Source organism: Artemia franciscana, chromosome 13 (assembly GCF_032884065.1).
Source record: "Artemia franciscana chromosome 13, ASM3288406v1, whole genome shotgun sequence".
Taxonomy (NCBI): domain Eukaryota; kingdom Metazoa; phylum Arthropoda; class Branchiopoda; order Anostraca; family Artemiidae; genus Artemia; species Artemia franciscana.
In genome coordinates this window covers 28,098,729-28,113,274 of record NC_088875.1, presented here as the reverse complement: position 1 = coordinate 28,113,274, position 14,546 = coordinate 28,098,729, and the positions used below count along the sequence as shown (strand labels likewise).

Below are 14,546 nucleotides of genomic sequence, written 5' to 3'. Positions count from 1 at the left end.
CATGAAATCTCTTAAGGTTTTATATAGCATCCCACGGTGTACGACGTTATTACGTAGCACCTGCATGTGCGCTTCTATCACGCAATACCCACGTGTGTCCATCATTGTTGCGTAACACCCACATGTAACTTTGCTTAGTATTTCTTTTATGATATTTCAAAATTTCATCTAATTATGAAATCTTTAGCTAGATTTCATAATTAGCAAACAAAGTGAGCTTACTATTACAGTGTCGTCGATTTCGGACGAGGTTCAAATTTTGAAAAATGAATCGAAGTCTCGTGATTCGAAGATTGTTTTCCTAGAAAACCAGCTTGAAGAGCAAAAGTCGAGATGTGATACAATCGAAGCGAAATTACTCGAAATGGAAGTTAAAGACCGTAAACTCAACTTAATCATCCACGGATTATCAAAAGAAAAACAGCAACAGACAGTTTTCGCGAATGTGTCAACATTATTCTCATCGACAATGGAAATCACGGATAAGGTTCAAATATTACAGTGCTACCGAATGTCTCAGAAGTCGAACGTGTCTACCCGTAAGCCGACCGTCCCTCCAGTTTTCCTCTCAGTATCCTCAGAAAAAGATATTCAATGTATTTTCAGATCATATCGTATTTTCATATCGAAATTGAAAGGAACAGGGGTCCGGATCTGCACGGACTTGCCGACCAAATTAAATACTGTGAGAAATGAATTACTGGCTAAAGGTAAGGAATTACGAGATAATGGATCTGTACAATTTACACGCCTTAAGCAAAAAGGTGCCAAATTGTGGCTTGAATACAAATCGGATTCAGAGTCGCAGTGGGAAAAAGCGTAAGATCACTAAAGGCGACTAGTGTGAGAAAATAAGGTCTACTCCGCTCTTGATTGATATATTTTGCATTTTTGTGTTTGTGTGATGTTGATTATTTACTTTCGTGTGTTACTTAGGCTAACTTGGTTCAAGATTCTCTTCATTATTTTTGCCCCAGTTATTTCTGTTCATTTATACCTACTCAATATAAGTTTGCTCAAAGGATGGCAGGTTTTTCATGATTCATCAATGGCACGGGGTCCTTGTCGCACGGACTTGCTGGCACGAGGTAGGATCTTTCCGACTCTTTTTAAATGAATTCTAAGTTTGCGGTTGTGGGGGGACGCGATAGGCTGGCAGCTTTGAAGGGGAAACCTCTAAACCTTTCGTTACTTTCTGAAACTTTTAATGTTTTTAGCCAAAGAGAAAATAATACTTTTTCAGAAATAAAACCGTCATCGTATGTTTCTCCTGATGAAATAAATAGACTTGAAGATAATTCGAAGAGAATTGGATTTATAAACACACAGGGACTAATCAGTTCTATTGATGTACTAACCAGATTATTGCCAAGAAATCAAATTGATATTTTGGGAGTTTGTGAAACATTCATCAGTGATGTGACAAAACATAATGTTAAAATTCCGGGATATAATTTTATTGAAAAAAGTAGACAAAACCATGGAAAAGGTGGCCTCGGGTTATTTTTGAAAGAAGGAGTACATTTTAAACGTCTGCCAGAGCTCGAAAAATATGACGTTGAAAAATTGTGTGAAATTTTGGCTGTTGAATGTCGGGCCGGAACCAAGAAATTACAAATTTGTGTCGTTTATAAGCCTCCGTTGGCACCAATCCCGCTTTTTCTGCAATCTTTGGAATCCTTATTAGCATCTTTAGACGATAAAGATGTTGTGGTCATGGGGGATTTTAATATAAATTTACTGAATTATGATGAAAATACTCAAACAACCGAATTTATTTCTCTAATGACATCAAAATCACTGATTCCCTCATGTACAATACCAACGCGGGTTTCACTCACTAGTGCAACTCTCATCGACAACATATTTTTAACAACACCAGCCACGTCTTCACAAGTTGTTTTAACGGATTTTTCTGATCATTTTTTGTTGATTTCCGATGTGAAATATCAGCTTCAAACAAAAAAAGCACCAGAAATATCACACCGGATTATCAACAAAAAAAATCTGGACTGTTTAAAGGATAAATTGAATATTATCGATTGGTCTCGTGTATTTGATGCTGAAGACGTAAACTCCGCAATGGCTCATTTCTTCGAAAAATTTAACACTGCTTTTGACGAGTCATGCCCCAGAGTAAAAACACGAAAAGGAAAATATAATCAACCCATTCAACCGTGGATATCACCCTCCCTTTTGACCTCAATAAAACAAAAAAACTGTCTTTATAAAAAATTGTTATCTTTCCCAAGCGAAGAAAATAAAACAACATTCAAAAAATACAAAAATCTACTTTCAAAAATAATACGTAATGCTAAAACAAAATTTTATTTTGATTCTTTTAGAGAAGTAAGTAAGTCACCAAAGAAAACTTGGGAGCTAATCAATTCATGCTTAAATCGATCACCAAAAACTTCTAAACCATCAGAAATAAAGGACGCTCATGGTCATATAATTGAAAGGGAGCTAGAAATAGCTAATTACATGAATTTGCATTTCGCGTCAATTGGACACTCGGTAGCCAACAAGCTCCAACATAACCTGCCCTATGGTCAATGTGATTATCGTACATACCTTGTAAAGCCTTCTGTAAAATCTATGTTTTTAACACCGGTAACAGAGAAAGAGCTTGCCAATATTGGTAAGCTTTTGAAAAATGGGAATTCCCCGGGGATTGATGAATCGTCTACGAACATTGTGAAAGTTGTTTTACCGAGTATTAATAAAGTAATGTGTCATTTGATAAATCTGTCATTTAGATCAGGAACTTTTCCGGATTCATTGAAGAAAGCAAAGGTGATACCATTGTATAAAAGCTCTGACCGGAGCGATTGCACGAATTACAGACCGATATCTATTCTTTCAGGCTTTTCTAAATTAATGGAGCGATGTTTTTATAATCGAGTGTATAATTTCCTTACTTCGAATGATTATTTTTCAAAAAATCAGTATGGGTTTAGAAAGGGACATAGTACGCAGGACGCTATCCTGACAATGGTCCAATTTATTCACGAATGTCTTGATAAAAAAATTATTCCGGCAAGTATTTTTTTGGATCTTGAGAAGGCATTTGACACGATTTGTCACGAAATATTGTTGTTTAAATTAAACCATGGCGGGATACGAGGACCAGCGCACGATTTTATCGCATCTTACCTAACAGGTCGATCCCAAGTAACAACTATCAATAAAACAGCTTCGGATCCATGCTTATTGCCCAATATTGGTGTTCCTCAGGGTTCAATTCTGGGACCACTGCTCTTCCTAATATACATAAATGACCTTCCATCAGCAACAGAAACCAACACCCTGAATGTCCTTTTCGCCGATGATACTGGATCAACACTTGCAGGGAAGTCGGAAGATGATGTCAAAGAGAAGCTGCAAATCGTGTTTTCCCAGCTGATTGTATGGCTAAAAGCTAATCTTTGTCATTGACTATGTCATTGAATGCCGCCAAAACGAAATTCATCATTTATAGTAGACTTGGACACAAAGCAAAAGAAATTTCAACTATAATTGATCAGGCTACAGATATTCGAATTCAAAGGGTAACTTCACTCCGGTGTCTTGGTATAACTATTGATGAAAATCTATCTTATAAAGAACATTGTAATAGATCACGCGTTAAAATCTCCCAAGGAGTTGGTGTAATGAGGAGGCTTCAGCATTTTTTCCCCTATGAAGTTCTACGACTCATTTATTTTGCCTTGGTGCATTCCCATCTTACGTATTGTCCCCTAATTTATTTAGCAACTTTCAAATATCATATAAAACCGATACAGACTCTTCAAAACCGGGCTCTTCGAATTTTGCAAAGATATTTACCGTTACCTTCTTCCTATCCAATTAAATCTAAAACTGAAACTATATATTTATTAACTAATATTTTGCCTGTTTCAGAATTATTCACTCTTCATTCTTTTTTATTCAAGGTAAAATATAACCGCTCAGAACTGCCTCCGTACTTTCGTACGAGAAATTTTTTCCCTGAGCAACCTGACCATGTTTATGAAACCCGTAATAAATGGAGAATGCAGCACCTGAAATTAACCACTGAGAGATCACGGTTCTCGCCATATTTTTCGATCATGGGTTCATGGCATTTTTATCTACCATATATTGACTGCAGTAAATCTCTCCCACTTATTAAAAAGCAACTTCATTCTATCCTTATAAATAAATTCAAGAATCAGTAATAAAAAAAAAATCTTAAGGTGAATAGTTGTTTGTTTGATATTGATAAGGTGGGCTCATTTTATTTTTTTTTTATTATTTTTTTTTTCAAATAAGTTGCCAGTCATAGGTCACCCTCGCTTGCACACTGTTTTGTTTTGTTTTTCGGATTGATATTTGCCGAGTGTCAGTTGTTTTGTGGGTGGGTTCCCGTCTAGTGGTGAGTCGTGGATTTATTGATATTTATTTTATGCATTTGTTTTTGTTTCTTTTTTCTGTCAAATAGGTGTGCTATATTGTTACACCGGGTCTTTGTCAATCGACCTTGTGTCTCCGGCTTGACCCTTTTTTATATATATTGTGTGTGTTGTACAGAAGTTTAAATAAAATCTTGAATCTCTAAATCTTGAATCCCACGTGTACACCGTCATTACATAACATCCTACGTCTGTGCTGCCATTACGTGACATCTCACGCGTCACCTCCATTATGTAACTCCCACGTGTGTGATGTCAGTCCGCAACACCCATGTCTAAGCCTCCATTGCGTAAAACCCAGGAGTGCGCCGTGCTCAGTTACAAGTGGGGATTCCCAACGCGCCCCAGAAGTCTAGAATATCACGCGAGATTTCGTCACTCCCAATAAAGCCATCAAGTCACCCTAGATTGTGTCACCCTCAACTCCGATTACGAAACATGCACCGGCTGGCTGTCGTCGGAATGATGGGATAGTGATGCGTTTCAAACTAGATCTGTCGTGAAATTCTCACCTGCGTCTCTTAGAACTCATTCCCTATTACGCCCATCTACAGGCTGTCGGGGGAATGACGGAATATGGTTCCATTTTAAAGCAGGGCTCTCATGGAATCCAGGGATAGAGCTCTCATCGGACCTTAAAAGGAGATACTACTTATAAATTTAAAAACAAAAAAAATCGGTTTTAACCAATTTTGGCCTTATTTTCAGTGGCCCGGTTTCTCTATCAAACACTTTTTGTGCATTAGAAATCCTCTATCCTGTGAATTTACGGATGCAAGCTATATATGCTAAGAAGCAAAGCTAAAACAGATTTTGAATGAAAAGTAGAGAACCATATTAAAAATTGGGACAAGTAGAAACAGTCTTGTCCTGATTCAGCAACTCAAACAAGCAGAAACAACTAATAACAAATATATGAATCCAGAAATGAAGAGAAATTAAAATAAATAACCACAATAAATATAATGACAACGGATACTGATCAGAGGAGCATCCTAGCGTTACCTGTAGTAAAGATCCATGAAGCTTTAATGTATTCTTATTATTTTTTTCCCTCCACAGCCACTTCATATGGAAGGGTTGGTAATAAGTTATAGTGCCGTTTCTAAGAATCAGCAGTTCTGGCGGGCAACCAGTCCCCCTCCCAAGCCCTTATTTCCCAAAAGACATCCAATCAAAATTTTGAGATAGGCATTTTGTTCATAATAGTCATAAGAGTAAAATAACTACGTAGCTGTAGTTGAAATCCCTTCAGTCTCTGGGGTGAGGACTGCTGGATATGCAAGTTGTCGACTGTTTACATATAATGTTTTTCATTAAAAAATCAGGGTATGTTTGATCCTGGGTCACCAAAAACATTGTGGGCATTAAGGTCGAACGAACGTTAAAGAAATGTTGAAAAGTATACCGAACAAAATCAAAACGAATTAGGTGCATACTGATTGTCAAAAGGCCGTATCAGCTATATCTAAGAAACGGCCAAGGCCATTAAGTTGAAAATTCCATTGCTTTTCGAGGAAGATGTTGAAGAGAGATTGTAGCATAATCGTCCCCTATTAGCCTTCTAATATGCCCTCTCCTCTTAAAACTGATCAAAATTTTGTAAAAGCTATTTTGTTCAAAATAGTTTAAAGGTCTAATAACTATTCCTCCAAGGAGGCGGTGACCCTCCAGGGCAAGGACTGTAAATTATGGCCTTGGCTCATTGTTTACGTCCAGGATTTATCATTAGGAAAAGGAGGAAGGTTTGATTCCGAGTGTGTCCGAAAAGGCTAAGGGAATCAAGGGGGAAGTTCGGGGAGTGCCAATGGGTATGTTGTAATAAATCAAGAAAAATTGCATACCTCCAGTTTATGAAAGAGGCATTTCTTCATTTTCAAGATAACAGCTAAGGTAATACTTTAAAACTTTAAGGGGTCATTGAGGGGCTATGGAAAAGCGGTTGGAGGGCAACTAACCCTTCTCCTGTGCCCTTTTTAGCTGTCATTCCCTTAAGGATCCCCAATCAAAACCTTTAAATAACTATCTCGTTAACACAGTCTAAAGGTCTAGAAATAATGCCTCTAGAGAACCCATACACCCCCCACTCCCAGGGCAGGGAATTCAAATTATGAAATTCACTCATTTTTGACATGAAGGATTTGTCCAAGGGAAAGGGGGGATCTTTTGTCCCGGGAATATTCAAAAGGCCAAGGATATAGAGGTGAACCTTTGGGGATGTTGACGGGTTTGTTGAACAAAATCAAAAGACACTAAATGTAACTACGCTATCAAAAAGACATATCCGCACTATCTTAGAAAATGTAAGTGCATTAACTTGACATTTTCAGGGCCACTGCTATTGTTATTGCTACTGTATTTATGACTGCAACAACTAGTGACGGTTGTTTGACTACTTACAACTGAAACTACGACAACTTAGGTGTGCGACTAAGATTACTTGTGACTGCAAATACTTGCAGCTGTGACTACTTGCGACATTGACAGCGACTACCTGTGATTGTGACTATTTGCGACTGCAACTACTCGCGACTGTGCCTACAACTACTTGCGACTTCAGCTACAACAAAATCAAAACAGACTATATGTAAGCTGGTCATCAAAAGGTGGTATTAGCAATATCTTAGAAGCGGGTGAGGGTATTAAGTTGAAACTTTCAGAGCATGATCTAACATTGATCTTTCAGGACATACAAACATTGATCAAAATTTTCCAGAAAAAAATTTGTTCAAAATAGTCAAAAGGTTTAATGGCCATGCCTCTGGGGATGCCGAGCTCCCTATAGCCCATCGAGGCAAGGACCCTAAATTATTCGATTTTCCATTGTTCACGCACAAGATGTATCATTCATATCTATCATTAAAAAAAACTGAAGGTGTTATTCAAAAGGGCGTATAGGGAATATCTTAAGGGCGGCTGAAAGTATTAAACTGGAACTTTTAAGGCGTGTTTAGGAATACTTTCAAAAGTAATTTGATGACAGCCAGCTCCTCCTTTACTTGCCCTATTTAGACATCCCCTATCCAATACTGATCAAAGCTATGCAAAAAATATTTTGATCAAAATAGTCAAAAGGTCTAATGACCTTGCCTCCTGGAATGGAGAGCTCCCCATGTCCCATCGAGAAAAAGATTGTAAATTATTATTGAATAAGCTCATTGTTTGAGGGATGAATCCACACAGGATTTATCACTGGGAAAGAGGAATGCTTGAGCTTGAGCGTGTCGAAAAAAGCTAAGAGTGTTAAGGTGAATCTTCTGGGAATGTTGAAAGGGATACTGACCTAATGTACATCCAGGCTATTAAAATGGGGAATCTCGTATATCTTAGGAACGGCTAAGGGTATCTACCCTTAGTAGAACCAGTACTACTATGACTGTTACTGCTACTGCGGCTGCAACCGTGACTAGTTGCGAGTTCGATTACTTATGACTGCGACTGTTACTACTTATACTTTTGATTACGCCCATGGAATATTGAGTTGGATGTTGAACAAAATAAACACATACTATAGTGACAGCCAAAAGGGTACATCACTAGTATCTCAGAAATGGTTTTGGGTACAAAGCTGAAACTTTCAGTCAATGTTGAATTAGGTCGGCTTTAGCGCGCCTAACATTTTACCTTCGACCAATAAACAAAGCCGGTACGAAACCTAAAAACTTGATTTTGGCGACTTCTTAGTGGAATAAATAGTCCCCCGTGCCGAGGGAATATATACTTTAAAAATTTATATAACTGAGTCTTTTCATAGGAGAACAATGGCATTCTTGGCAAGAATATATTGGAGATTGGAATATGAATTTCAAGGTAAAATTAAAAATCGAAGGACCAGATGGTGTCATATTCTACTCAAGACATCCAGAAAACTATGCTTATCTCGCCCTTTATTTAAAAGGTAAGAATACAAGAAAATTTGAGTCTCGTTGGATTTTTGTTTTAAAACTTCATTCTAATCCAAGGCCATGAAATGTGTCTCAAACGGTATCACTGACAGTCTTTAATGCAGAACCGGATCACTAAGCAATTAAATAATGTATTATAATAAACGTGTATAATTATACTTACAAATTATTCTTTCAATTGAAGATAAAATTAGGCCTAAACTGTAATGGGCTTATTTATGATATTTAGATCAGACACTTTTCTTCGGTAAAATTTATTTTAACTGTTCCAAGTATTCTTGTCGCCATTCTTGTGAAATCTGCGGGAAAAATTTCACTCTGGAAAAAATTCCAATAAAAAATTTGATCATAATTAGAGTCGAAACCATGATATTTGGAAAAGAAGTTCGACGTGCTATCCATGGCGCGAACCAGGCTTGTAGACACCATTCTTAGCTGCTATTAAATATAAAAAAAAAACAAGTTTTTTCAACTGAAAGTAAGGAGGAACATTGAAACTTAAAACGAACTGAAATTATTCCGTATATAAAAGAGGCTGTCCCCTCCTCAACGCCCCGCTCTTTACGCTAAAGTTTGACTCTTTGTCACAGTTTTACTTTTTTAAACAATAAAAAAACTTAAGCGTTAAGAGCAGGACGTTCAGGAGGGGACAGCCCGTTTCATATACGGAATAATTTCTGTTTGTTTTAAGTTTTAATGTCGCTCTTTATTTTAAGTTGAAAAACTTTTTTTTTATTCTGGACGTTTTTAGATTAATGTGTGTTTTGATTTTGGCTCACCGCACATGAATAATTAAAACGAACTTTCTATATTAATTTTTTTGGGCTAAATGGCTTTCTTATAGTTTTGATCGGACGATTTTGATAAAAAAAAAAGGATGGGGGAAGAGGCCTAGTTGCTGTCCAATTTTTGGCTACTTAAAAAATGCAACTAGAACTTTATTTTCTTTTACGAACGTTTTTATTAGTAATACATATACGTAACTTACGAATTATCTTACGTAATGAACTTCTATATTTGTATATTTTTATTACGTATATGACGGGGTTCTCTCTCTCGTCAATGCCTCGTTCCTTACACAAAAGCTTGAATTTTGTCCCAATTCTTTAAGAATGACCCCTGAGTCCCAGAGGCCGCAGAATAAATAGCTGAAATTATTAAAAATACTTTAGCGCAAAGAGCGAGGTATTGAGGAGGAGACTAACGTCCAATTGTGTGTAATAATTTCTGTTCCTTTTAAGTTCTAATGCTGTTCCTCACTTCTGGTTGAAAAAAACTTTTTTTTTAAATAATACTAGTGAATCCTGCGCCCCCTTCATGGAAATTCTCTTCCCTCATGGTAAATTTCTCCACGGAAAGATACTCCCAGTTAACCCCCAGTCCCTGACCCACCCCCACACCCTCTTCCACCAACGCGATAAAGTCCTCCTGAAAACGTCTGTGCACTTCCCAATAACCATTACTATATGTAGAATGGTCAAAGTTTGTAACTTGCAGCCTCTTCCCCGGGAACTGTGGGGAATTAAGTTGCCCCCAAAGACATAGTTATTAGGTTTTTCGACTATGTTTAACAAAACGGTTATCTCAAAAATTTTATCCGGTGACTTCGGGAAAAAATGAGCCTGGGAGGGGGCCTAGGTGCCCTTCAGTGTTTTGATCACTTAAAAAGGGCATTAAAGCTTTTAATTTCCATTAGAATGAGCCCTCTCACGACATTTTAGGACCACTGGGTCGATACGATCACCCCTGGAAAAAAAATTACGTATCAGGGATCTGTCTTCCGGCTTTTCTGATTTTCGTTAAGATTCTATGACTTTTAGGGGGTGTTTTCCCCTATTTTCGAAAAATAAGGCAAATTTTCTCAGGCTCGTAACTTTTAATAAGTAAGACTAAACTTGATGAAACTTATATTTTAAATCAGCATAAAGATAACACTTTTTTGATGTAACTATCGGTATCAAAATTCCGTTTTTTAGAGTTTCGGTTACTACTGAGTCGGGTCGCTCCTTACTACAATTCATTACCACGAACTGTTTGAATAAAGGCATTAGACCTTCAGATGTTGACTATATTTTAGCTAATCGATGGTTCGATGTAGCTCTTCATTTTCCTTTTAAAAACTTGTTTTGAGGAAAATTAACTTCTACGTTCCATTTTGGCAACTTGGATACACTTAAACTCTTTTGATTTAGCTTAATATTCAGTACGTAAAATATAACTTTAATTACTAACCGCTAGAGCTAACACGTCAGATTATTTTTATAAGAGCATATACCTCTCCTCCTCCCCTGAATTAAAATCGAATAGTTGTGGGCATCAAGTCATGGCTAATTGTAGAAAAAGCTAAGACAAATAATTGTAGAAAACTGTAGAAAAGTCCAATTGAGTGAGAGGCAATTCTGGCATTAACCCCCCTTATTAGGATTGTATATAAATGATGTTAGTTCATTTGTTAATACATAGATATGTCTATCTATTATCCGTCCATGCGTCATTCCTAGGGCAGTAGAACTAAGGTAGATAGTCATAGAGCTAAGATAGTCATAGAACCTATAGTTCCCCAAGTATTTCGTTTTGAATTAAAATCGAACAGTTGTGGGTATTAAATCACTGCTAATTGTAGAAAAAGCCAAGACAGATAGTCGAATTGAGTGAGAGACAATTCTGGCATTAAACCCCTTATTAAGATTGTATAAAAATGATAGTAGTTATAAATCTAGTATATACTGCCCTTTTTTTCCCCTGAGACTACCTCAACAACAACTTTTTTGTAATAACGTCAGAAGTGTGAAAATGTAAAATACGACCTTTAGGCGTGACAGTGACGTTATGGACGATTGTAAAATTAGCTTCAATTACTAACCGCTAGAACTAACACGGTAGATATTTTTACAAGAACATATACCTCTCCTCCTCCCCCTCTAAACAATAATTCCGAATACATTTTGGATTGTCTTCAGTCCCTGTTTACACAAAAGTGCCACAACTTTTATTCTAGACGGTCACCTTCGATTTTCTGTTGCCAATCATGAAACTATCCATTTGGAAGTCCCTTTTAATTACTACGAGGAATGGGTCACCATTTCATTCACTGCTACTGAGGATACTGGAATCTTGAAGATAAACGATTATCATGTTGCCAAAGCCCACTTGAATTTAATAAAGTTAATATTTAAGTAAGTGTTCTAATGTTTTCTCCTTTTAAATCAGTGGTTGAAATGTATTTTCTTTGATCTATGTCCCTGTTCCTTCATGTTTATTTCGAAAAGTTTTCCACATAGGGTTGTCAATTCTTGAAAAATGTTTGAGATGTCAGCCTACAATGCCTTAATTCGCCCTTAGATAGAGAGTTACACTGCATAGTTTATTCCTTTATCAGTTTTTTCTTCTCTTTTTTGGGCCTACTGCAATTTTGTGGAATTGTTGAAATCAAGCAAAACGGTTGAATATATTAAAAAAAATTGTAATCCATGTGAGCTAATTAAGAAAAAGGATTTCAAATAAAATTGAATCTGAAAATAGATCTAAGCATAATATTCGTTATCAAGAAGTTAAAACCCTTGGACATAAGAAGTCTTGCGCTTCTTAATAACCCTTCAAAAAGTAATAGACACTTTTTGCAATCAAGTGAAACGCGACTATGTATAAATATATGTAAACCCGATTTAAATATACACTAATAATAATCTACCATTTATTTTTTAAGAATTTTACTGGGCTATATTTCTTTAACTATCTATTAGTTTAAATAAATACATTTTGAATTCCATTATTAATAAAGTAAGTTCTGAATTATTGTTTAAAAATATAAATAGGATGTCAAAAGTGAATGCAACCCGATTTGTTGACGGTTGAGGCTCCCTTGATTCTGAAACTTTCATTGAAGCATCTTCAAGGCCTGAAATTTCAATTAAATAAACATAAAAAAGAATATTTCTTCACTAGGAAGAAAAGAACCACATTTTCTTCAAAAAATGATTTTATCCTTGACAAACTCACCATGGTCCCCTCAAGTCATAAGGTTAACGCCTACTGGATCTTCCCGTCAAATATTACCTCATAATTTCGATTCTGCTCTTAATTTATATTTAAGATCTTACTTTATGGTTATGAACCAAAAAGATTCAATTTATTGTCGTCCATATCACTGTGAATCTTCCCAAATAGGAGCCCTAACATTGCTTTACAGCCGTTTTCTCTATCTAAGATTTTAAATTGCTTTGAAGACTTTTAAATTGTGACTTAACTCGTGACTTATCTAAATCCTTATTTTGCGTCTAAAAAATCTCAGGATGCCAATTTTCAAAAAAAAAATATGGAGCTATTTTAATGGACAAATTTAAAGAAAAATAAATAGAAACACAGTTGCTTGTATAAAGTTGCATATATATGTATAAACATATATATGGGATGAAGTGTGCAAAAATATTGCTTAGAGAATGAAAGCCTGGCTCTTGTTGCGGATAGTATAGTTTATTTTGAAGAATTACCCTTTGTTCCAACAAGTAAATACGCTAAACAAGCTCTTTTTTCGGTGCGTATAGTTGCGTAAAACTTACTTTATGAGTTAAAGTCATGTTTGAGGGGTTGGTATTTCTCTTTTCATTTAGGATAACCCTAGATATGGTCTTTAGAACAAACCAAAATTAAATATAAGCAACATAGGTTATTCCGATAAAAGTAAGCTAAACAGCGACATTAAAACTTAAAAACAAGTAAAAACAAACAGAAATTATGCCGTTTGGAAGTGATTGCCAGCTCCCCAGCCCCTCTTTCTAGGCTATAAGCCTAGAAAGTCACTCTTTACGATTTAAGCAACCCTCGTATTGGAGCAGCTGTTCTAAATGAATTGGGACAAGAAAGTCAAACTTTAGCATAAAGAGGAATGGGTTGAGGAGGAGGTAATACCATAACATATGGAATAATTTCTGTTTATTGTAACTTTAAATGTCACACTCTTTTCAATTGGGAATTTTTTTTTTAATTTTATTTGCTTTAAATTCCACAAATTTACATTTTCGCATTGCTTTTCTTTCTTTTTCAATAACAGTCTAACATCAAAGAACGAAAGTAATCTATAATTTGGCCCAGAGTGACAAGTTATTGTGATGAACTGACAGTAAATATATGTGTAATTATTTCTCTTAATTATTTCACAGGAGTGAAAATCAAGGAAAATCAAGAATTTTCTTAGGAGGTGTACCACCTAATCAAACTGACCAACTGGAATACGAATTAGAGGTAAAAACTAAAGATATCTTTCAGAATTTAAGTGCCAAAGTTCATTTTTTGGAAACAAAGGACTCCTATTAAACTAGATGAATTAGCATAATATTGGAAAACAAGCCAATTTACTTGGTAGCCCTTATTGTTGTATAGCTGCATAAGTTACAGGTTTCTGTTGGCTATTATTTCCCACGAAACCCATTTATGTGTTGAAAGTTCCTTAAGTTTCCTATACAGGGGTTTCAGGAAAGGCGGTTCTACTAGTTTACTCTTAGTATGGGACGTGATCGTCTCATAAAAGCCTATGGAAAAAGCCTACGGCTTTTTTCTTTTTTGGAATAGCAAGAGACGAACTTAAGAGAATAAGGCATCAAGCTAAACCCAATATGTGCTATGGTTCGATTCTTCGTTGAAGGGAATTTTTAGTATATTAACTTTAAATATAATGTAAAAGCCTATACTATAGTTAAGTTGCCTATGCAAACTAGTATAGCTAAGATCTCGTTCCTTATTATAAATTATTGACAAAAGCAAGTTTACGGTTATTTTCGAAAACAAAGCCTGAAACCTCCAAAAAATAGCGTTAGATCGAAACGAAAAGTGTACTATTGGAATCAGCATAGTCGAAAATCTTGTACAGGACAGCAGTCCTCCACCAAGAACAACAAGAAAAAGTGTTGATCTGTCTCTTTTTTTCTATCAGGGCTAGCGGGTTACTAGACATCGCAGAGAGAAGTTTAATTGTTCACTTAAAAGATATAGCTCATATACGTGCTGTTTATAAATTCCGCCATCTACATGTGTAACATGATACTAAAAATGGAACTTTTTGTGCCATTTTTCAAGTGATGCGGCTAGTGGGCTATTAGAACATCACAAAGAGATGTTTAATAGCTCATATGAAAGCTATTGCTCTGCTTTCTATAAATTCCACCATCTGAAAGTTAAATATGACACTAAAATGGCGCTTTTGGTGCCATGT

General features: G+C 36.0%; 1 protein-coding gene across 1 annotated transcript in view; it reads left to right on the top strand.

The window, feature by feature from the left end:
• LOC136034762 (uncharacterized) overlaps nucleotides 1–14,546 on the top strand; it is a gene marked incomplete at its 5' end in the record, with an annotated part of 55,049 nt that overhangs the window by 27,862 nt on the left and 12,641 nt on the right. The window contains 3 exon segments of the mRNA XM_065716161.1: nucleotides 8,188–8,331; nucleotides 11,337–11,514; nucleotides 13,498–13,579. Of these exon segments, the coding sequence (XP_065572233.1) occupies nucleotides 8,188–8,331; nucleotides 11,337–11,514; nucleotides 13,498–13,579 (404 nt within the window).